At 40.1% G+C, this 24,716-nt stretch overlaps 1 protein-coding gene across 3 annotated transcripts in view; it reads left to right on the top strand.

Moving 5' to 3' along the window:
• Nucleotides 1-24,510, top strand: part of DSP (desmoplakin) — a 50,373-nt gene extending 25,863 nt beyond the window's left edge. For 2 of the 3 annotated variants that reach the window (XM_075585748.1, XM_075585747.1), the window contains exons 8-24: nt 1,923-2,027; nt 3,498-3,593; nt 4,321-4,446; nt 5,234-5,386; nt 6,103-6,257; nt 6,953-7,079; nt 7,262-7,508; nt 8,189-8,406; nt 9,343-9,509; nt 10,319-10,457; nt 11,018-11,211; nt 11,873-12,035; nt 12,505-12,588; nt 13,282-13,389; nt 14,803-14,901; nt 16,574-18,865; nt 20,712-24,510. In XM_075585748.1, coding sequence (XP_075441863.1) covers nt 1,923-2,027; nt 3,498-3,593; nt 4,321-4,446; nt 5,234-5,386; nt 6,103-6,257; nt 6,953-7,079; nt 7,262-7,508; nt 8,189-8,406; nt 9,343-9,509; nt 10,319-10,457; nt 11,018-11,211; nt 11,873-12,035; nt 12,505-12,588; nt 13,282-13,389; nt 14,803-14,901; nt 16,574-18,865; nt 20,712-23,912 — 7,674 coding nt within the window. In that variant the 3' untranslated portion in view covers nt 23,913-24,510. The remainder of the gene's footprint in view (nt 1-1,922; nt 2,028-3,497; nt 3,594-4,320; nt 4,447-5,233; nt 5,387-6,102; nt 6,258-6,952; nt 7,080-7,261; nt 7,509-8,188; nt 8,407-9,342; nt 9,510-10,318; nt 10,458-11,017; nt 11,212-11,872; nt 12,036-12,504; nt 12,589-13,281; nt 13,390-14,802; nt 14,902-16,573; nt 18,866-20,711) is intronic. The other variant, XM_075585749.1, reaches the window with a different exon arrangement.
• The last annotated feature ends 206 nt before the right edge of the window (nt 24,511-24,716 follow it).

The following is a 24,716-nucleotide window of genomic DNA, read 5'->3' as shown; positions in this document are numbered from 1 at the left end:
CATTGGAGAGGGGCCTATATCAATGCTCAGGGGTCCATTATTGGTCACCTAGTGACCTTTGAACAAAGTGGAGCTTCGGTGCTCTTTCACAACAAGTGGAATTTATTGCCACTAATCAATGTTTCGGTCCGCTACCCAGATACCTTGATGAAAGTTCGCCAGCGGACCGAAACGTCGATTAGTGGCAATAAATTCTATTTATTGTAAAAGAGCACTGGAGTGCCACTTTGTCTATTTTGCACCTTTTTAAATTTTGTACAAATACATTTTTACATACACTACCGACACACTTTATTAAAGTGTGGCCGGTACCGCAAGCCGGGAGATTTCCCGGCTTGCTAGTGGCCGCCCCTCGGTGTGCCGCGCGTCATAGATGCACGGTCACGCGTCTTCGGGTGCCTGCGCCCCCTGCACGCGCGTCCAGGGCTCCCTGACGGCGGCAGGGGGTTCCGGGGGACCCGGCGGACCCGGCAGCGGTAGGGAGAGCGCCCCGATCGGAGGGCGCTCTTCCGCTGCTTCGGCGCGCGCCCGTCACCCTCGGGCGCGAGCCAGGCTACTGCTGCGGCCAAGAACGGGCAAATGCTCGAATAAACTTGGCCGCAGCAGTAGAGGCCTCTTTTCAATATATAGATGTAGCAGACATCGCCAGTAACACACGATAACACACTAAGTACCAAGCATTTTCAATAGCACTACTGTTAAAGGAGCAATTAATGTGCTTTTAAAATAATTTTGATTATTTTTTTTTTAATATAGTAGGTGGTTTCCGGAGCTGAAACCCATTAATTTCCGCTCTCGGGCCACCGTGATTCCCGAGATATAGATCTCCAAAGGGGGGTGCCGGTATCTCGACAAAGTTTAAAGCTCCCGAGTCACGCGGGCCAATAGGAAACGGAACCTGATCACATTACGGCTTCCTATTGGCCCGCAGGGAAAGAGAGATTTATAAATCTGCCATTATGTGAACCCCTACGGAAGTATCTCCGGAAGCAGGATGTTCCCAGAGCGGAAAATAACCATGTTCAGCTCCAGGCTCCCCCCGCTTCAAACCTATGTTTAAAAAACAAAAACAAAAAACAATGCACGGATTTCAGCTTTTAATAACACGCCAGCATTAAAACAATGCAGTGCGCTACCTGTTGCAATAACATCTGCTACATGTATACTATGAATATATCATTCCTATGGGGGAGTGTAGCGCAGCTCCCTTCATTGGCATTTGAAGCTGTATTGCCAGGATACTGAGTACAGGCCTCGGTTTTAATTGAAAAAAGAGAAGACAAAACAAAAAGCAAAATCAATTAGAATGCAAAAAATATTTTATAAAAATCACAAATGACAATTTACAATAATAAGATAAAGAGGAAAGATCCCACAGATCTATACATCCCCTCCTCAAATGCACCCATCCCCACGAGGAATAAAAACCTGAGAGAGTTCAGGAACCCACAGGCTCATAGTCCCAGTTGGGAGCAAAGGCAGGAGGGGTAGAGGAAAAAAAACTCAATCCATGATAGTTCTAAGTGCAAAGCTTATCTTTGGGGTTAAACAACATTGTTTGGGAGAGTCCAGGCTTAGCGCGCACCGTACCCCCTTCTTCTCTCCAGTTTTAATTGATGTTATATTTTACAGTGTTTGACTTTCATTTACCTTTGCAGACCTGTATATTGTCAATCCCTAATGGCCACTGTGACTAGCTTTTTCCATTTGACTTTGCGTTTCCACCCTCAGGGGGTTGCACTCGTACCTGTATTATAGAGACGGCTGCCATGTCTGAAATGCTGATGGATATTTTGTAAGCTTAAAATAAATGTCTCCTTTTTATGTAGTGATGGTTAGAGATCTCACGTGAGATGTGGAAGTCTGCTGGTGGGATATTCCTTATCCACAGAGTCTTTATTCTGCGTGTCTTTTGTTTCTAGAAACTCATGAGCCAGTTGGAGGTTAAGGAAAAGGAACTTAACAAGGTTAAGCAGGAGAGTGACCAGCTGATTCTTAACCAGCACCCTGCAGCTGACAAGATTGAGGTAAGCTGCCACAAATGAAAGTGGGACTCTAATATACTATGGGAATAATATAAAAATGGTATACAGCACTATTTAGTCCTTAACAGGCATTGGTCGTAAAGGCTTATTACATAGTTTATGTGCACAAATAAATGTTATATTTGTGCTTCATGAAAATCGAAAAAAACAAACAAACACTTTTCTTTAAAACTAAACATTTGAAACATAAACCCTAAATAGGGGACTTTTGTTCATTCAAACCTTTGGGTGTTGTTGGTTGTGACGGCAGCACATTGCATTTGTATTGTGGGAATTGAATATTTAAGAGTAATTCTGTAAAGATGTAGCGGTTATAGCTAACGTGACACATGTTCTCAAACAATACAATCAAATGGATGAACTGGTCAATATTATTGAATAATCGCTACCATGCATTATTTTATGACTCCTGCATAAGCTAAGGCTGCGCTTATGGTGCAATGGCGACGCGACGTCGCTCCAAAACAAATCAATTGAACCCGTCGCGTGGGCTTATAGTAAAATTTAATTTTGATATTTTTAGAGACAGTCGCCACATGTGACCGTCTCTAAACCAATCAGAGAGCGCTGCCCTGCTCCTTGGTGACGTCACAGGCCTTGTCGCCAGCGACGTCACTTAAAACTAAAGTGCAACTTTCGCGACGGCGACTGGTGACGTCATGACGGGTGACGTCAGTCGCGTCGCCGGCAATATAAATGCGGCCTTAAGAAGGTGGAGACATGACATGGTTTGATACACAAAACTGTGTTCGTATTTAATAACTATTGATTTGCCAGCTCTGAGTTTGTGGGGTTGCAAATATCTGAGGTTCACTTGCTATTGAAAGATGGGCCTTTTCTCTGAGTGCAAATTTACTGACAAGCTAAATATAATTGTATGAAGGTTAAAGCAGCAATGCTACCCTCTTTTTTATTTTCTTATTTCTATATGTAAGGCATGTGACCATGTACAATTCTACTCCCTTACCTAAGCTGGCAATCATTTGGTGCTTTTGTTATAAATCTGTAAAAATGCTGATTGTGTGCCTAACATAATGGCCGCCTTTCTGTTTCAATCAATCCTTCAATCAGTGTAACTCAGCAGCTACACTGTATCCTTATATTACTAAGGTAACATTATCTATTCTTACAGTCTATAGCTCAAACTGCTGGTAATATTGGCAACAAATGATCACAAACAGGAAAGTGTTGCAAAGATCTTGCACTGCTTGGGAGGTTGGCTAAAGGTTGTTCTAGAAATCAAGGGATGCTTTAAAACTCATTAAAATTGCATTAATAGTTGAATAAAATAAAAAGCCACTTATCTAATACTACAGAATTGATTTATTAATAATAATAATAAATAATCAATAATAATAATAATAAGTTCTCGCATGTTTTGCTGCTTTAAGGTGAGAAAGTGAGTTATGTTTTGGACCCAGCAGTGCAGTAACACTTTTTTCATTTCTCCAGGCTTACATGGATACTCTGCAGACTCAGTGGAGCTGGATTCTTCAGATCACCAAATGCATTGACGTTCACCTGAAAGAAAACGCTGCATACTTTCAAGTGAGTTGTTTACCTGGTTTTAAAATGTAAGCCTTAAATTGTCACACCCGTAAATTGCATAGCACTACCCCTCTACAAATGTTTTTTTTAGCCTGTCCAGGAAAACAAAAGTAATCTTTTCCAAGCGCCCTTCAGTGGCATTAATAAAATATAAACAGAAAAGACTAATATATTCTACATTATTTCCCATAGCAAACAAAAATTCCCAGTGCGAGGCTCACTAAAAATGTTGTTCAAGTACTGTGAATTCTTCTGCGACCGTTGAAAACATTTTAATGAGTTTACATTTTGGTTGTACTGCTTTACCTATCGGTGTTTAAGGGATCAGGGTTCATTTCCACCTTTTTTTTTGTTTTTCACGTATTCAAGTAGATGGACAGTTGCCCTATAACACATTATTGATGTACACTACAAAAACAATTACATTTGACATCGGTTATTATGATAATGTACCATTATTCCTCCAACCCCAGAGAATAAGATTTTCCAGTGTTGACTTTTTAGAACTTCTTGAAATAGTCAAAATAACGTATTATGCAAAATTTGAGCTGCCATTAATTGGAGCCGTGAGAAAGTACAATGCTCTTTTGGCCTACTTTCCTCTTGTACTTTGAGTAGCTTCTTAATTTCAGATTGATGGGGCTTGTACAGCATCACAATTGACAGGTAAAGTACTTTTATCAATTCTTGAGGTCCCCTAATTGTAACTTCTTTCATTCTGGTTTAGTTTTTTGAAGAGGCGCAGACCACAGAAAAATACCTGATGAACATTCAGGACACCATCGGAAAGAAGTACCCTTGTGATAAAACCATGTCACTGCAACGCGTTCAGGACATGATTAAAGACCTGGACGTAATATTCTAATGGGATCTCACAAATTACACACACACTACCGCATCTCCGTACAATCAGATCAAAGCAGCAGTCACCTCTGTCACCTGTTTAATTTTTCCTGGACACATATTGATGTACTTTTTTGAATGAGGGCTCTGCTAGAGCAGGATGCTAGTTTCCTTAATATGCATCTATATCTTTATTTATATAGCGCCAGCCATGGACATAGCGCTTCATGCAGTAATACATATGACATAATGCTAGAATACATAATGGGAATAAGCGCTTTAGACCTAAAAGTAACAATAGGAAAATGTCCCTGCCCGGAAGAGCTTACAGTCGAAGTCATGGGAGGGTCTCAGAATAATAATTTGAGTACTGATTAGAGCAGCAATCCTCATTTCTGATGCATTTTTTTTTATATATTACCCGAACTGGGGAAAGAGAAGTCCTTGGGGACGCTTTGATTCCCAAAATATTGTAATTGTTTTGTTACCATGGCAATGCAACATGGTGCGACATCATGTTGGTGACGTCCCCGCTGCGGTTCAGGAGGAGGGGGTGGCAGCAAAGAGGCTGGGGAATTGGTGTTTTTAAGAGATCATAGATGATCGTGGTTATTTGCAACAATGGCCTGGGAAATTATTGGACACCACCAGTAACATGGAGCCCACTTCATGTATCTTGCTTGTCCACTACTAATGTTAGAAGTGCATCCATTTGTATTCATCATGTATCTAGCGTGCTGTAAAATAATGTTATGGTCGTGCTCCTTTTCCTGATTGCAATCCTTTTTTGTTTGCAGAAAGAACGAGACACAATTAATGAATATAAAAGGCAGGTACAAAACCTGGTGAATAAATCCAAGAAAATAGTGCAGCTGAAGCCACGTAACCCAGACCACAGGAGAGACAAGCCTATCGTCCTTAAAGCTCTGTGTGATTACAAGCAGGACCAGGTACAATGCTTAATGTGCACTGTGGTCCATTAAAAGGAAGATGATTCACATAAGGAATGACTATCTAGATCAGCATTGCTTCTTACATTTCTAAATCATAGAAAACTCACCATTGTTTTTGCTAGCATTGATTTATTTTTGACAGAGTTGCAAAAATAATTAAACTTCCTTTATCATCAAGTTATTGCTCATCTACAAGAATGTATGGGATAACCCTGGGGACTGTGCAGAAATATATTTTGTGTTATTGTCACACGCTGCATTTTTTTCTAAGATAACTAATTTTGATTGAAGAAATAGGAAAATAGTCCTTTTCCTTTCAAACCCATCCGGTATTCAGTGGTAAATAAGCCACCGTAATATAGCGATCGTAGTGTTTTATTTGACTTATTGTCTAAACAGGAAGGTCAAACAGAACTGGTAGTGCATGTTGATGGGCATTTTCAATGGGTGTTAATGAGCACTGATGCAGTTTAATGAATAAAACCCTTGAATGGCGAGAAAGTATAATCGTACAAATCGACAGATGAGCCAGTATTGACGACTCTATAGATAGTGATAAGCTTTTTATGTTGTTACACATGGTACTGTTCAGTTGGTAATTTTCTCTTCTTTTTACTGACTGGCATTTCTTGCCAAAACATTAAAAAAAAATACGATTATGGCTGGATTTCCGGGTCTCTTAACAGCTCATATTTATGTTTTTGCTTATATAGAAAATAATACACAAAGGAGATGAATGTATTCTGAAGAACAACTCGCAGCGCAGCAAATGGAATGTGACTGGACCGGGGGGATTGGACATGGTGGTACCTTCTGTCAGCTTGATCATTCCACCCCCAAATCCGGGAGCAGTGGAGCTATCTTCCAAGTACGTTCCCAGCATCTACACTGCATTACATTCCTCTACCCACAATCTGTTAAGCGGTCAGAGTGCACAGTAGATCAGCATCAAGTCTACACATGTGGATTTAGAGCAGGGGTGGCCAACTCCAGTACTCAAGTACTTGGGTATCAAGGCTTCAGCACTGGTGGCTCAGTCATTGACTGACCCACCTGTGCCGAAGCAGGGATATCCTTAAAACCTGACCTGCTGGTAGCACTTGAGGACTGAAGATGCCAACTCTGGTTAAGAGCATTTTGCTGTGCAACAGCCATGCCGAATTTCAACCATTACTATACTGGAGAATTCTCATTTAGTAATTGAAGTGCCGTTCAAAAAGAAACCTCACTGGATTGCAAGATAATACAATCCTTTTACATAATGGGGCGAGATTAGTTTGACATCGTTTTTTAAAATGTTAGTGGTATATTTTTGCTATAAAAAAGCATAGTGTTTTGGTGCTGTTAAATAAAATCTTCTTTAGTGGAAATTAAGGTCTGTGCATAAAATAGTAGTGCCACCGAGTAACAACTTCCCTCTACTACCATTGTGCAAATATCAAAGAGAATAGACAGCTGCAGTACAACCAGCGTGCTATGCAATAACCTGTCCCTACAACTGTAAATCATTTGACAGATTTGCAATTTTAACTATATTTTTTTTTAATGCATTTTTTTTTTCAGTATTGAACTGTACTATGAGGCTATTTTGGCCCTATGGAGCCAGCTGTACATCAACATGAAAAGTTTGGTGTCCTGGCACTACTGCATGCGCGACATTGAGAAGATTAGGGCGATGACACTTGCAAAGGTACTGAGATATACATAATCCCTTTTGGATTTTCTTTTTACATTGAGATATCCTACCAGCTGCCTTTCCTTTTACATTTTTATAGTGCCTGTATGTTCATGAACGTGTAAACTCCTGGTCTCTATGAAAATGGCCATTTTGCAGGGTTATGTACTGAAGTCATTTACATTATTTTTTTCCAGCTGAAGACCATGCGCCACGAAGACTACCAACAGGTAGTTACGGACCTCGAAATGCATTACCAGGAGTTCTTGAGGAACAGTCAAGGCTCGAAAATGTTTGGCGATGAAGATAAACGGAAAATGCAGTCCCACTTCTCTGAAGCTCAGAAGCACTACCAAACGTTGGTGGTGCAGATCCCAAGCAAATCCGGCATAATCGTTGAGCAAACTACACACCCACCTCAGAGACCACCTCCACAAATCAAAGGTATGCTGATTATGTGCACTGTTCAGTGTCAAAAAGGCTAAATATTTCTGTCATGTTTTCCCTCACCTGAAACTCTACTTGTGGCACATTTTGCAGTCGCAAACTCATTTGGGTTTGTCTTTCAGCTACTGGTCTCTTTATGACCATTTATTTTCCATATTAAAAGTGTTAGGCTGCGGTCCCAGTACATCCTGTGCGCACGGCGCGGCGTGCACTGTGCGTGTAAGCACCGCCCCTCAATGGGGCTGGGCCCACTACGCACCGTCACGCAGAAGGTGCATCTGCGCCGTGCGGCAGGGTTTTTCACAACTCATTAAAATTGAGTTTGCTCCTAGCGACGGAGGCGTGGCCACGCCCCCACCGGCGGTTCACCCAATGAGGGCGAACCAGCCGCGTGACGTAATGGCCACGCCCCCGCAAAACCCCGATCACGCCCCCTCCCGTCGCAAGATTCTCCTCTCCTCACAGACCGCAGATCGTGGTTAGCGCTGTGACACGCCCCCCCCCCCCGCCGGGCGCGCGTGTCACAGACATTACTGGGACCGCAGCCTAACACAGACGTTTCAATTTAATTTAAAGCTTAGTGAACTGGTAATTTGCTATAGCACTACAAAATATAGATCATCATAGCGTTACTCCCTTGCACCAAAGTGACAATTTTTTTTTTAACTTGTTATTAGTGGAAACCGTCACCAACGTGAAGTCCTCACCTGGGCCACCGGACCACAGCAGAGAGATCGATCGGGAGAGGGAGAAGCAGGAGGGCTGGCTACTGCTGGAGCTTCAGAAGATCCGTTTACAGATGGAGAGCTATGAGACGAGGATGGTGCGAGGAAATATCTATAATGTTGACCTGGAAACTTTCAGGGATTTTCCACACAGAATTAGTGATTTAGAGGTATGTCAAGAATCACATACAGAACTTGTCCTCTTTCCTATTTTAATATCTTTAATGTAAGATTTAGGGGGGCAATTCTATATATACCATGGCAGCAGTTCAGCCTGTTTTTGGTCAAAAATTCCTTTTGACATCTATGGGAATTTTCCCATTTTTCGAAAAAAGCTGCCTTGGCAAATATTTAAAAAGGCCCTTAATGTTGTTGTTGATTCTTGAAGACTATAACATAGTGTGTGTGTGTGTGTGTGTGTGTGTGTGTGTGTATGTATATATATATATATATATATATATATATATATATATCTCAAATAAAAATATCATTTGTGAGCACATTAACATCTCAGACAGATCGGCAACCCTGCTTTTCCCCATGATTGCCTAGCATACAGTAATTCCACTACAGCTAGGGATTCTGGGAAATTACATGCAAATGAGCACCCTGTCACTTTTTGCTTCAAATCCATTTTTACATGCACTCCCTATAAGCTTATGCCTTCCGCATTAAACATCTGTTCAGCACAGCCTGGGTTAAAGAATTGCAGAGCCTGTAAAACCTACTGACAGACAGCTGTTTCGATGTTTGGGTCTCATCAATGTTGGTTATACTGGTTTTGCCATGTGAATCTGGGGTAGGTTTCAACCACACATCAAATAAGTAATGGGGGGAGGGGGGTAAAAAAAAGGGACTACCCCTCAACCGTATAGCATAGAGCAAATAATAATATCACATATGAGCACATTTACATCTGAGACAGGTCTGCAACCTGGCTTTTCCTCATCTCCTAGCATACAGTGCTTCCACTGCAGAAGCTAGGGGTTATACATATTCTACTATTATCTAACATATTCCACAAAGGAAGCCATTGAAATCACACGCTGTGCAGATGTTCCTCCTGCCTATGTCTAAGTGTGTGTTTCTTGACTTGTTTTGCATAGAGTATAAAAGGAGAGAGGCAAGGAATGGCGTCACAGCTCAGCAAGATTAAAGAAATGATGGTGAACCTAAAAGGCACAGAAAATTCTTCGTACTTGCAGTCAGAGCTCAATGTGCTCTTCAAGAAAATGGAAAATGTTAACGGTTACTCCACTGACCACCTGGAAAGGTATGGGAGATGTACCTACATGTCTAATAACATAACAGATGCAAGAGTTGGGATTCACTCGGGACTTCAGAGGTGCAAGAGTAAGACAGAATAAGGGAACAACGATGGTCAAAAGTACAACATGGCTCACTTAAACTGTTTTGGCAAAAGAAAATGTCCATTTTGTGCATTGTTAAAGTGAGCACCTTTAAAGCAGATCCACATATTGTCATGCTCATGTTTAAGGATGACCATGATGTTTAATGTTAATCATGTTAAAATAGTTCATCTTTTTTCACTGTACCTGAATATTTATCAAACTTCTTTAACAGTGGTAGCCTTACATCTTGTGCCCATTGATATATGTATATGTTGAATGCCTATTTAGAATGGTGTTTCCGTGCTCCCATGCTCCCAGTTGAGGCTGCAATGCAGTTCTGATAATATTGGAAACTAGTCAAGATTCAGTTTATTGATCAGGGATTTTCATAATCTGTACTAACATACTCAAAACATTGTATCGTGATTGAACATTCTTGAACCAGAACCACTTTTTAAAAATGAAATGCCTATTACTGTAAGTAAATAGCCATAGGCGAATATGTTGTGGGGTTTTTTGGAGCATGGTAATGCATTCAATAGACATACAGGGTTGAAAAGCCATTTTACCTGTACACCTTAAGTTTCAGCATGAACAAATACTAAATGTGTCGATAAGGTATAAATGTGCAGAGAGTGTTGTCTCTCATAATACATTGAGAATACTGCAGGATGTAGGAAGTCTTGCTTTACATTTTTCTATAATGACTGCTTTCATTTTCTAACTCCAGACTTCAATCACTGAGGCTTCTCCTCCAGAGTATCCTTCAAGCAGAAGACGTGATCAAGGTTTATGAAGCCAGGCTGACAGAGGAAGAAACAATTTCTCTGGACCCGGCAAAAGTTGAAGCTTACAGACTCACCCTGAAAGTAAGCACACAACACGAATTTGTCCAGTGCTATAAAAGAAAAAGTAAATGCATAGATACATATGGATTTACTGAAATATATAGTAGCAGTAACAAAGCCAACAGTACCATCAATGAAATCTGAAAGGAAGAACTCACCCGCGACATTACAAATGGTGTTGTGTGAGGACTTTTGAGGGGCCTCATCCCTGTAACTTGTAGGCTATTCTTTTCATAGTGCCATCTATCTTAACACACTAAGGAAGTCTATTGGCCAGCCTTAATGAAGGGGTGCAGCCCTGGTTCTGTGACCACAAGTCGTGTTTTATAACACTCCTCTTGCTCACCCTTGTCCTTTTTCATGGTGTCTCTTATTTCCACTTCCTTCTTCATACCCTGTCTAGCCAAGTCGCATTGTTCAAAAAAAGCCGCACTTAGCTTATCATTTGTGGGCCAGCAGAGCATTAGATGTTTCTGTAGGAGTACACCTGCCCAGCATGCATTTCCAAGGGACACTGCAGAGGTGTCCAACAAAATTGATGTTTGTTAACTATTTTCTTTTAACCCTGTTTGAACGTCTAGAAAATGAGGATGGAGTTGGATCAGAAGAAATCCCTGCTGAAAACCATGGAGACTGAGCTCAATAACACATCCCAAATCAATGAGCATGTCACCCAGTCGTATCCCTACGGTGAAGTGGACATCTCCAAGTTCTATGACAAAGCCCATCAGCTGACAGACCGCTGGCAAAGGATAGAAAAGGAAATTGACGACAGGTAACGCCATGGCTTGTGAATGCTAATTTAACATGATTTACCCATTAGGATGACTTGTGCAGAATAAAAATGAATTGATAATAGCTAGGTTTTCTTCAGCTCCAGTCAATCACAACAATTGGCATTGTGAATGAATGTAATTTTCATAGCAGAGGGGAAAAAATGAAGTAATGCCTAAGTGCATGATTCTCCGTATTACACAACAGCCATGTTAGTAAAGCTGCTCTGGTCTGTAGTCAGCACTTCAATTCAAAGGCAAACTGAATGTATTTGATATATTATAAGGCATCATATGTGTGTGTAAGCCTCCCAACATACCACTTAGATGGTTAGCTCTTTGGGGCAGGATTTCCCTTTTGCCTCATGTTGCCATTTACCTGTTGCTTGTCTCCTCATTGTTTGCACTTTATTTACCTTGCATTGTCATTTTGTAAAGCCCTGCGTACACTGTTGGCGGTGTGTAAATAACATTACAACACTGAGTTTAAAAGCTTAGTGTGGCAATAAATGTAAAAAAAAAAAAAAGTTAACAGTTTAGTGAGCATGATAATGGAAAAGCTCTTAAAAGGAAAGAAGATGGTGCTCACTAATTTACACACTAACAATGGCTTTGATGGATCTAGCAAAAGAATGAGCTGTATTTGTTTTTCCTTCTTTTCAGGTCATGGGAATTGGAGAAGCAAGGCAAGCAGCTGAAGAGTTATAGAGCTATCTCCGAGTCTCTGAGAAAGTGGATCAGCGACACCAAGCACAAGCAAGACATCATCGAATCAGCCAAGCTGACAGATTCCAGCACCGTTGCAAGATATTTAAACGAGCAAAAGGTACGTGTGTACAAAGTGCCTGGAATCCCTTCTACAGATCATGACGTCATGTTAAAGTAGCACTGAACAATCCGACCCAAGAAACATTATCGGGTGTCTACAGCTACTGCTCCACCTAATTCTCCACAATCTCCTAATAATACCAATAGAGAGAATGTCACCTTGAGCATTGATCCCCCTTTCACTTGGTATCACTTTGGGTTACAGGGCAGAAAACCCCAGTACGGAGGGGGGAAAATGTAAATCCCATTAGGCTTAGCCTGCTGATTGTCATGAAATGCCACCTTTAAAGTGTTCTATCTGAAAGTGTGTGTGTGTGTGTGTGTGTGTGTGTGTGTGTGTGTGTGTGTGTGTGTGTGTGTGTGTGTGTGTGTGTGTGTGTGTGTGTGTGTGTGTGTGTGTGTGTGTGTGTGTTTTCATTCCTGTGGAAAATATCAAATATGCCTATTTTCTTTTCCTTCGTATCCAGAACTTGAATGTAGAAATTCATGGTAAAAGAGACAAAGTAGAAGAGGTGATCAAGACTGCAGACCAATGTTCTTCATCCATCAAGGTAAAGTTTCTATCAACCTGTTCACTACTGGCAAACAGGGCAGCTGCGAAAGAATAGGACCCATATACTAACGCGGGTTTTGGGGAATAAACTTTGTGTCAAAATTGTAGCACTAAAAATTTGTACAAACCTTGATACAATTTGTGTGGTATGAAGGTCGTTATGTGGCTTTGTACTTGTCCCTAGAATTTTCTGTGCCTTTTAGGTTCACCATCATTTCTTTAATAATAATCTTCTAATAATAGCCATACTGGCAAAATACACAATGAAACATCTGCGCTTAGACACAATAAAATGTTGTTACATAGCAACTCAAAGCACTTCTAATTCTGCACTAACCATAGAAACAGACTTTGTAGGATTTATGCCACACACGGTGTATGATTTTCACACTGTTTCTGCACATACATACATTTTTTTTTACATGTGTGTGTTTTGTGGGCATAACACGTTTGTGTCAATATACCAGATTAAAAAACATTTTTGGTGCTTAAGGTGCACATTGGGGGGGAAAAATGGGTTAGTAGATGGATGTGGTTTTCTTGTGTCCATTTATTCTGCCCATTGTATGCCATGTCACAATGATAACCCATTTATAAATTAAGAAATACAACCAGGGGAGACTTGATGTTCTGATAGCGGTACTTGTACTAATACACTTTGATATTGATGTGTTTAATTGTTGCCTTTCAGGATTATGAGCTCCAATTAGCTTCTTACAGCTCAGGACTGGAAACTCTTCTCAACATACCCATAAAAAGGACCATGGTCCAGTCCCCTTCAGGAATCATAATGCAAGAGGTAAATGCATCAAATCATTCTTGTTTTAGTTTCTGTTCATTGTTGGTATGCTTTGCTTTTGAGTAGAACATTTGAATGACACATGTCGGATGCTTTAAATGATCACATGAAGGTCAGTGCTCAAAGTGTCCTAGACCAAGTAGTAGCACCGTGCGTGGTTTCAAGAACTCGTAAACCAGTTAAACGAGGCGGCAAAAAAAAGTCTTTGTACTTCATTTTTTTATAAAGGTGTACACAATATTTATACTCTGGACCAACAGGTCAGGTTTCAGGATATCACTCACAGGTGGCTCAGTCCATTGAAGACTTGAGCTGCCCACCCCTGCTCTAAACACAAAAATAAATCTCTTCTTTATAAAGCATGTTGAATGTGAATTTTAAACATGAAAGACATTGGCACTCTACGATTTAAGTGTCCGTTCTTTGTACCCTTAGCACCATCACACTGCTGATTTAAGATACAGTATATCTGTGCCCTCTCTACCAAATTACTGCTTCCGATCTACATTTTACATTTGTATAGAGAAACTGAAATCACAGGGCCATGTTATCCACAAATAAAAGTTAATGATGAGTGTCCATTAACACGAATGAATGAAACTGAAGAAAAGTCCAATGATAAACTGACTATTATTTTTATACATACCGCCCAATGGCATTTAATAATCTTCTCACATATTTATATATTTAATGGAAATCATGCATCTCAAATTGCCCAATCTATCCCTATAAATTCTTGATTTCATTGCAAGTTGCAGTATTGACTATTTTGGCCACCTTTTGGTGAATTCCCAAACCATAGCTGTTACAGTCTAAGGCTAAGGCCCCGGTCACGGCGCTGTAATGCGCGCCCGCGCTTTTGGCTGCGCGTTCCGGCGATTCCCCGGTCTGCAGCTCACTGCAGGAGCAGAGACCGGGGGGGGGGCATGCGGAGGAGTGACGGGGGCGCGGCCATGATGTCACCTGGCAGGTTCGCCCTCATTGGCTGAACCGCCGGGGGGCGTGCCTAGCCGCTCGACGCGAGTTCCTGCTCTCAATTCTATTCCGCCATTGCGGGGAGGGCTCTCTGTAGCAGGCAGCGGGGGCAAGGCCTAACTCTTGAGTCAGACACACAGGCTTGGTTTTCCTTGACTTGTTGGGTATATGGTCTGCAACATGTGAGAAAATAACATTAAACCATGGGTCGATTTATAATCTACGGGTTCTGCTAAAAAAATAACATGATTGAGCTAGGTCTATATTAGGCATATTATTATTATTATTATTGTGGTTTGAACATTTCTAGCACCAAAAACTCAATGTCTTCAGCACATTGGTACAAATGCCTTCAGCAGGCCAAGGGTTAAAAAAGAGAAAATAAAATGGCTTCCAATGTGGTAATCATGTCGTTTTTTCTCTCCCCCTTCCCCCCAGTCTGCAGAGATTCAAACTCGTTACATAGAACTTCTTACCAAAGGTACCGATTACTACAGACTCCTACATGAAATGTCAAAGAACATGGAAGACCTGAAGGTAATGAACCATTTATCCTGTGTCTATAAACAAGAGCTTACTAATAACTTTCACACTCGTGATTTCAAAATGGCAACGGCAGATTAACTGATTTTAACGTTTTATTCCTTTATTTAACATTTTGTGTATTTGCCACACTGTCCTCATCTCAAGAGCCAAATGGGTAAATTGATGTACTTAGGTCGGTGAAAAACAAGTGACGCTCTTGTACAATATGGCTTCATTAGAATGCACCAGGCAATATTGTTACAAGTGCAAGATGAGAGGCATGCAAAAATCTACACTATAAAGGTGTGCAGGGATACGAAGGCGCAGGTCGGATGCAGTGTAGGTGCAAAGACGTTTCCAGAAACCTGAAGGGCAAATTATAGTGTTTTATTGAAAATGTGTACAACGAAACCGAGTTTAAAAAACCACAAAACATTGTGCCTTAAAGCTGCAGTTCAAGCGGTGGTTTAAAAAAAAAAAAAAAAATGTGCTTCACTACAATCTACACACTGAGAAGTGATTAGCTAAGTTGCTGATTGATCTGTTCTCCTGTAATCGATTGCTGAAGATTCGGCTGGGGGTTCACTAAATGCATCTTGGGTAATCTTCTGCTGCACTGACAGCCAAAGTTCTGTGAGGAAGATCATGTGACCAGGCATGCACTAGATTCAATTGGTTCACTGCTAGAGGGCAGGGCTCAAAAAGGTGATGCTAATCAGAAGAGGAAGGGGGTGTGACTTGTAAATGGTTGCTAGAGGAGCAAAAATGCTCATTACATTAGAATACATTAAACATTTCTTTAAAATTGTTTATATATATTTTTTTTAAGTGCTACAAGTATTTTCTCATAGTGCAGAACTGATTAAAAAACAAAAAACAAAACACACACGTAGGATATTGCTTGAACTGCAGCTTTAAAGTTTCCTGTGTGTGCCTTTGAACCTACTATGAAATTACATTTTTAAGGCATTTTATATGGAATATTAAGGATACTTTCAATTCTATTAAGATCTGAAATGGAGAATCTAATGCTGAGAGCATGTTGTTGCATATTTTTATGATTGTATTAAAATACCCAGCACAATCCTGCTTCTCCTTATCTACTAATAGCTGTTCTATCATAATTGGTTTTGCAGGTACATGCACTATTTAGTGTTCCCTCAGAACTAGAGATGGGCAAAAAATGTGAATCTGCTGTGGATTTGCAAGTTCCTTTCACCCGCTATATATATCCCCTCAAACCTCCCCCCAAATAACATACAGTATGGAGAGACACATGCTCAAAGAGCACACTGTAGATACCTGGGAAGATATGCAAAGTATATTTAAATGTCTCCCACCCCACATATCCTAAAAGGATCTCCATAAGACCTACATTGACAAACCTAAGGCACCCTCTATCATCCGCAAACGTATTTGGATTTGTAAAAATCCTGACTCAGAGTTAAGATTAAATCTGATTATGAATTTCAGAAAATATCTGGTAAGATTTGGATATAACAAGTGCAGAAAATCTGCAGGTTGAATAATTTTTGCCCATCTCTACTCGGCACTAATAATATTACTACAATTGAAGTTCCATTGAACTTCTAATATTACTACATTGAAGTTCCCACAGGGCAGTAATCTAATAATCAAATATAAACCTAACCTACTTTCAACTTTTCTTTTCTTTTGTCCCCAGATGAAAAACACTAAAATTGACCTTCTGGAAGAGGAGCTACGGCTTTCCAGAGATGCAAACTCCGACAATTCCCACAAAAATAAATTCTTGGATCAAAATCTGCAGAAGTATCAGATAGAATGCTCTGAATATAAATCAAAACTCCTCATGCTGGAGGAATCGAGGAGGAAATCGGAAATGGATGGAAATGCTTCCAAGCAGAACATGGAGAAATGCTACAGTCAGATAACCGAGCTTAACGAAAAGATAACAAGGCTGACCTATGAGATTGATGATGAGAAAAGGAGGAGAAAGGCAGTAGAGGACCGGTGTGAGCTACAGAAGAATGACTTTGACCAAATTCAGAAAAAGAGGCAGAGTGATATGGACAGCATTAACCGGCAAAAAATAGAGACTGACAAGATAATCAAGGAGAAGGAGTATGAGGCAGAAAGACTGAAGGGTCTTCTTCAGGACGAGAGCCAGCGGAAGCGGGAGTGTGAAAGTGAGCTGTCAAAGGTAAGGAAGCAGTATAATGATGAGATTAGTTTGAGGAACACATATGAATCAGAAATAACCATTATGAAGACCACAGTTCAGCAGATAAGTGTTCAGAAGGAAGAGGACACACACGAACTCAAAGCACAGCTGGAAAGACTTGCTAAGGAAAATAGAGACCTAAGGCTGGAAATTACTAGAATGAATGACAGCATAGTGCAGATAAACGAGCAACGGAGAAGGGCGGAAGAGGATGCTCTTCTTCAAAAAGCCTCTGGTTCCGAACTATCTCAGAGGAAGCATCATCTAGAAGTGGAATTGCAGAAGATCATTCATGTTAACTCAGAAGACACTGCAAGATACAAGGTGTCACTGGAAGAAGCCGCCAGGACAATGCAGGAGAGAAACAATGAAATTGAGAGGTTAAAGTACAAACTTCAAGAGGAAACTGCAAGTCTGAGAAAATCTGAAAACGAGTTTACTAAGGTAAGAAACGGTTATGATGAACAGCTTATAAGTCTGAGGAACAAGTACGAGACAGAAATTAATATCACAAAGACCACCATGCTTGAGCTAAGTGCTAAAAAAGAAAATGACGTGAGTTGCCTCCAAGTACAGATTGACAATATAGCAAGAGAAAAGAAGGACTTGTTGACCGAAGTCAATAGACTTAAAACCTCACTAACGCAAATGACCAACAACCTCAGGAAAACGGAGGGCGATTCTCACCAGCAGAAATCGTACACCTCTGAGATATCTCTGAAAAAACAGCAGTTGGAGATTGAGTTGAGGCAAATCAACCTCCTTAGAAACGAGGAAGAGCAGAGTCACAAAAAGTCACTGGAGGACGCTGCCAAAACTATTCATGACCGTAACAAGGAGATTGAACGGTTGAAACAGGTCATAGAAGTTGAAATAAACCAAAGAAAAAAAATGGAGGATGAACATGTCAAATTGCAGAGGACCCAGTTTGAGCTGCAGAAATCCAACACCAGTGCCACAGAGACTATAAGCAAGTTAAAGATTCAAGAGCAAGAATTAATCAGACTAAAAGCAGACTATGAAAAAATATCACTTGAAAAACAAGGAAAAGAAAGTGAAATTACTAAACTTCAAGCCAACCTGAGAGAATTTCAGATGCAGAAACAAAAACTTGATGAGGAGATTAGCCGGCAAAAAAGAATTGCAACTGATGAACATGGCAATAACAAGAGGCTGGAAGACGAGTTAGAAAGCTTGAGAAGAACCAGCAGCGAACAACTGAAAAAGATCACACACCTTACTCAACAAATAGAACAAATTTCTATTGTTAAGAAGCAAAATGAAGATGACTTGAGGCAACAGAGGGAGTCATTAGATGGTCAACTTAGGGAAAAGCAGAGAAGCATTGATGAGTTGAGTAAACTTGTAACTGAGGTGGAAAGTCTACGGCGACAGCTGCACGTAGAGCAAGAAAACTTAAGGCAGGCTCATGGGCGAAATGAACATTTGCAGAAGACTGTCGAAGAAAGAAACAAGAGCCTGAATGAGTGTAAAATAGAGATAGAACGGCTTCAGTCAATCACAGAAAACCTGACCAAAGAGCACTTGAGATTAGAAGAAGAGCTGCGATATGTTAGACTGGAATATGAGGAAGTGAGGAAGAACAAAGACGAAGTGGATGGTGAAAAATGTGCAACTATCACAGAGTTAAAGAACCAGCTGCAAACAAGCAACAAGCGATCCCTGGAGCTACAGGGGCTGATTAATGAGTTGCAGAAAGAAAGACAAAATTTGAGACAGGAAATTGAAAAATTCCAAAAGCAAGCACTAGAGGTATTCTCCCACATTTCCTCATCATCATGTTGTGTTATGTCCACGGGGTTCCTGTAATTATTGTTGGTATTATTGTTGGTTTTATTTAATGACTAACGGCTACATATAATCATTACTGGCATCAAAATGAATAGCTGCTTTCTTAGAGAAATTCTGGCATGTGTACCTTGTGAAATTATAACATCAAATCTATCTTTCTCCATGAAATCTATAGAACAAAATGATTGGAAATAATCAGAGACCATATTGACATATTACAGCTATTTACAAATAGATATATAGGAAAAGGTAGATTAAGTCAATGTATGTCTACGTATACCTGTTATATTAAAGAACATTGGAAGATAGCAAATAACAGTATAATGTTTATTTTATATAGGAAGGAAGAATGTATGTATTTGTGTGTTAATAAATATAAAAGTATATATTCAGTAGTTTGATACATTTTAATTGTTTTAAACTATATATATATATATATATATATATATATATATATATATAGTGTGTGTGTGTGTGTGATTTAAAACAATTAAAATGTATCAACGTTTTGCTGCATCGCATAAATAACTCCTGCTTTGCACCAATATGTCAGTTGAAAATAATGTCATATTTCTTCTGAACTAATTCCCTTAGCTTGGAATTATTAATATTCTTGTCCTTTGTGTCTGTTTTATTTTTTTATGTTTGTATGTGTATGATTTATGGTGGCTGCCTTTTATTCATTCTAACTTTTGGAAAACAAGTTTAACCGTCTGTGTTTCTAAATGAATACAAGTTACTGTCTTCACTTTAAAACAATTCTTTCACCTTTTTGTAAACTTCTTTTCCATGTTTTTGTGTAACTGTTACCTGTTGTTTGTTTGTAACCTTGTTCTAGTACTAGATTAAAATACAAAAGGAAATACAAATAATATTTGTCAAAAGTGTTATAGATTTTAATTTAAAGTAATATTTTTTTCCCCACTGCGTCACATTTGTGATTTGTTAGTTAGGACATTATTTGGTACAGTGTAAAATGACAACAACAACAAAAACATCTTAATTCAGGTGGACTTGGATATATTAAGTTGAGTAAAATAAATGGATACAAAATACTTGATATGATTGTCTAAAAAGTGATTATTTATTCAGCTAATAAGGCCCCACAGAATATATGCTGCAGTGCGTGCATGCACAGCAGCCCATGCATGTGTACCTACTGCACCTAACAGACGGAGAGCTGTAGTAATTATACTTTCCTATCATTCCACACCCACACCCACAGAACAGTCCCAGCCAATCAGATCGATGTTTGGTAAGCAGCTCTCATGCCATGTCGGCAATAGATAGAACTTCATTGTCCTTCTGTTCTGATGAACAGATCAATTAAGATCAGTAGGAGACAGTTGTTTCATGACTGGACAATGTTTGTAGCTACCCATTTTTTATTTTTGAAAGGCACATCGTATCTGCTGGGCCTCTCCCGCTTATCTTGAAGAATCCTGTCGTATGAGTTCTCCTTTTCTTGCCAGAGAATCAGCAGAAATTCAGGAATAGACCGTTAGCAATAGACGTGATAGCAGAAATGTGTCACACATAACCTATTCTGTATTACACACACAATACCTATTTCTTACAGTGAGTCTGTTACAATAGGTCTGCACTGTACTAGTGTAGCAAGTTACTGAAAACTAGAAATTATGTCTGTTTCACACAAAGTACACAAACATGGTAGTGACAAATAACGCAGCGGCAAATCTGAGTCACATAGAAGGACAAGGAAAGAGTAAATTGTTTGAAGTAGGAAGCTGGCTGTTTAAGTGCCACAATAAACCATGTTCTTTACACTTTTTTTTCTTTGCTGTAGGCATCTAGTAAGATACACGAAATCAATAGTCAATACTCCGTAATTACGCAAGATAAGGAGAGCCTCCTGATGAAAATAAAACTCCTTGATCAAGACAAGGCAAGGCTGCAAAGGTTGGAAGAGGAGCTAAGCCGCGCAAAGGTGACGCTCGAATCCGAAATCCGTCTTAAGCAACGGCTGGAAGAAGAGAAACAGCAAATCCGAAATGACCTAAGTCAGTGGAAGAGTCAGTATACTCGCAAGGAAGAAGATGTGAGGAGGGCTGAAGTTGAGTATGAGAAGAGTGAGAGAGACAAAGTCGGACTGAAAACTGAAATTGAAAGGCTTCAAGCAGAGATCAAGTCAATTGAAGACAAGTACAAGCGTAAGATGGGGGAGGCCAACCGAGCAAACCAGTCTGACCTGGAAGCACAACGCTTAGCACTGCAAAGGGAGATGGAAAATCTTAAGCGCCGATCCATTGGCTCCAACCAGCAAACTCAGACAGATGAGGACATGTCAATTGATCCTTCCAAATTCGCGTTTGATGGGCTGCGGAAAAAGGTTACAGCACATCAGCTTCTTGAATGTCAAATTATAAACAAGACAACGTTTGAAAAGTTGATAAAGGGGCAAATATCGATGGCTGAGGTTGCTGCAGAGATTGAACCCTATTTAAAAGGTGCTAACGCAATAGCAGGAGTCTCTGCTACACCCAAAGATAAATATTCCCTAGTGGAAGCCAAACGAAAGAAACTAATTAATTCATCTGAAAGCATAGTGATGCTTCTAGAGGCTCAAGCCGCTACAGGAGGAATAATTGACATACAAAGGAATGAGAAACTAACAGTAGACAATGCTATAGCTAGAGATCTTATAGAATTCCAAGACAGAGAGGCCCTCTATACAGCAGAAAAATCTATAACTGGCTTTAAAGAACCATTCTCAGGAAAAATAGTAGCTGTAGCAGATGCAATCAAGAAAAATCTGATCGGCAAGGAAACTGGTATTCGCCTCCTAGAAGCCCAGTTCGCAGTAGGAGGAATTGTTGACCCAGTAAACAGCATCTTCTTGCCAATAGATGTTGCATTATCACGTGGGCTGATTGATAGAGACCTGTACAGAACACTAAAGGATTCCACAGATGGTGCAAATAATTTCATTGACCCAATAACCCAGAAAAAGGTCAGTTATGTGCAGCTTAGAGGAAAATGCAAACCTGAGCCTCATACAGGTTTGCTTCTGTTACCAGTAATAAAGAAAGGTATGTCTTTCCAAGGCATTAGACAGCAGGTCACAGCGAATGAGTTACTCCAATCTGGAATTCTGCGCTCCACTACAGTAGAACAGCTAGAATCAGGGACCATATCTCTAGAAGAGGTCAGTGAGCGCATCAAAGATTTCCTTCAGGGGTCCAGCTGCATTGCAGGCATCTACAATGAGGCAACAAAAGAAAAACTAGGCATCTATGATGCAATGAAGAAAGGCTTGCTGAGACCTGGGACCACACTTGAACTTCTAGAAGCCCAATCAGCCACTGGGTTCATAGTGGATCCCGTAAATAATCTGAGACTGACAGTGGAAGATGCCTATAGAAGAGGTCTTGTTGGAATTGAATTCAAGGAAAAATTAATATCTGCTGAAAGAGCTGTTACAGGGTACAAAGACCCTGAGACTGGAAATATAATATCCTTGTTCCAGGCTATGAACAAAGAACTTATTGAGAGAGGACATGGAATTCGTTTGCTGGAAGCTCAGATTGCCACTGGTGGAATTATTGATCCTAAAGCAAGCTATCGTCTACCAGTGGATGCCGCCTATAAACGTGGATATTTTAACAAAGAAATGAATGAAATCCTTTCTGATCCAAGTGATGATACCAAGGGCTTTTTCGATCCCAACACAGAAGAAAATCTGACGTACTTACAGCTGAAGGAAAGGTGCATTGTGGATGAGAAAACAAACCTTTGCCTGTTGCCCCTGAAAGAAAAGAAAAAGGTAGTCCAGACAACCCAAAAAAATACCCTTAGAAAGCGTAGAGTTGTCATAGTAGATCCAGATACACAAAGAGAGATGACAGTGCAAGAAGCTTACAGCAAAGGCCTCATCGATTACAGTACATTTATTGACCTATCAGAGCAGGAGTGTGAATGGGAAGAAATAACCAGTACAGACTCAGATGGCTCAACAAAAGTTGTTCTTGTTGACAGAAAATCAGGAAACCAGTATGATGTTCAAAAAGCAATAGACTTAGGCTTGACTGATAAATCTTCTTTTGATCAGTACCGGGCTGGTACTCTGAGCCTTACTCAATTTGCAGATATGATCTCCAACAGAAATCTTAGTGATGATGTGTTAAGTTCTTCAAAGCATGATTCAGTATCGTCCTCCAAATCGAGGAGCAGCTCGTGGTCAAATAGTGGCTCGTTCTCTGATGCAGTAGAAGAGACGACCCCTGTTGCAGCGATATTTGATACTGAAGAGTTAGAGAAAATCTCAATATCGGAAGGTATTCGGCGTGGAATTGTTGATACCATTACTGGGCAACGTTTACTCGAAGCGCAAGCTTGCACAGGAGGAATAATAAACCCTACCACAGGGCAGAAAATCTCACTCCAAGATGCTGTTAGCACAGGCATCATCGATCAAGATATGTCAGCTAGGCTCAAGCAAGCTCAAAAAGCCTATTTTGGTTTTGAGGGAGTTAAAGAGAAGAAGAAATTATCAGCCGCAGAAGCGATGAAGGCCAACTGGTTGCCTTATGAAGCTGGACAACGCTTTCTTGAGTTTCAGTACATAACCGGAGGCCTCATTGACCCAGAAACACAAGGAAGAATATCTACAGAAGAGGCCATTAGAAAAGGCATGATTGATGGCAGGGCGGCACAGAAACTACGAGACACGAGCAACTATCCCAAAATTTTGACCTGTCCTAAAACTAAACTGAAAATATCCTACAAAGATGCTATGGATCGGTCTATGGTAGAAGCTACAACAAGTTTGCGGATGCTGGAAGCTGCTTCAGTCTCTTCTAAAGGCATAAGCAGCCCATACAATGTGTCATCTGCACCAGGATCACGCCCAGGATCACGCACTGGATCACGCACTGGATCCCGAAGAGGAAGTTTTGATGCTACAGGCTCCTCTGCCGCCGCCTCTTCCTCCTCCTCCTCATACAGCTATTCTTTCCAATCTCTTAGTGGTAATTCTGTGGGAATCTAAATGGTAGCGGGTTTGAATTTGTGTTTTTTGTTCTGTTGCTACTAGTTTGGCTTTAGGGGAAAAAATACTGTAGAGCCAAAGGGGGAAAATACACGCTTTTCTCTTTTTTTTTCTCTATCTTGAAAAGTTGTAAAATGTGCACTGATAGTGGGCACTTAACCCTTTCAGTGGTGGAGGGCTCTCTAATTTTCTGCAAGCCTCTCCAAAACTGAAATGGTTAAGGACAAATATTGCTAAAAAAAAAAAAAAAAAATCTGAATTTAGAAAGGTAACCTATTATTTGTATTGTAGTTATCATTTGCTGTGCCTTTTCTATAAATGAAAACTGCTTAATGAAAATTTCATGCATATTGCCGTTCGCTGCAAAAACTAACATTTAGAGATGAATCTTTTAATGCGGATCCTGAAACCCAACATAATTAGTACAGGCCTTTTCTTACATTGTAACATGGACTCAGTCCTCAATATTAACTTGGTAGGCCATGCAATATTATTAGCTTTACATTTGATGGTGCCTTGGGCAGTGAAATGTTTTGTATTCATCTTTACTTGTTTGTTATATTTGCTATGCTGGCAATAAAGTTTGAAACATTTCAAATGCTTGTCTATTTATTTATTTTTTCTCTTTAGACTTTTAAACTCAAAATGCTGTTACAGGCAACAGGTGTTATGTTTGCTTATTTATGCGTGTGTTTCTAAAATAACACCAATGGCTTCTTTCATCTGAAAATTGGAATGAATGGAGTTAAAGCACTGTGTACATCACCAAGTAACAGATTCCTGCCGGCATAGTCTGATTGAATT

The sequence above is a fragment of the Ascaphus truei genome, chromosome 2, assembly GCF_040206685.1.
Source record: "Ascaphus truei isolate aAscTru1 chromosome 2, aAscTru1.hap1, whole genome shotgun sequence".
Lineage (NCBI taxonomy): Eukaryota > Metazoa > Chordata > Amphibia > Anura > Ascaphidae > Ascaphus > Ascaphus truei.
Note: the sequence above shows the minus strand (reverse complement) of the source record. Positions and strands in the feature narration are given on the sequence as shown.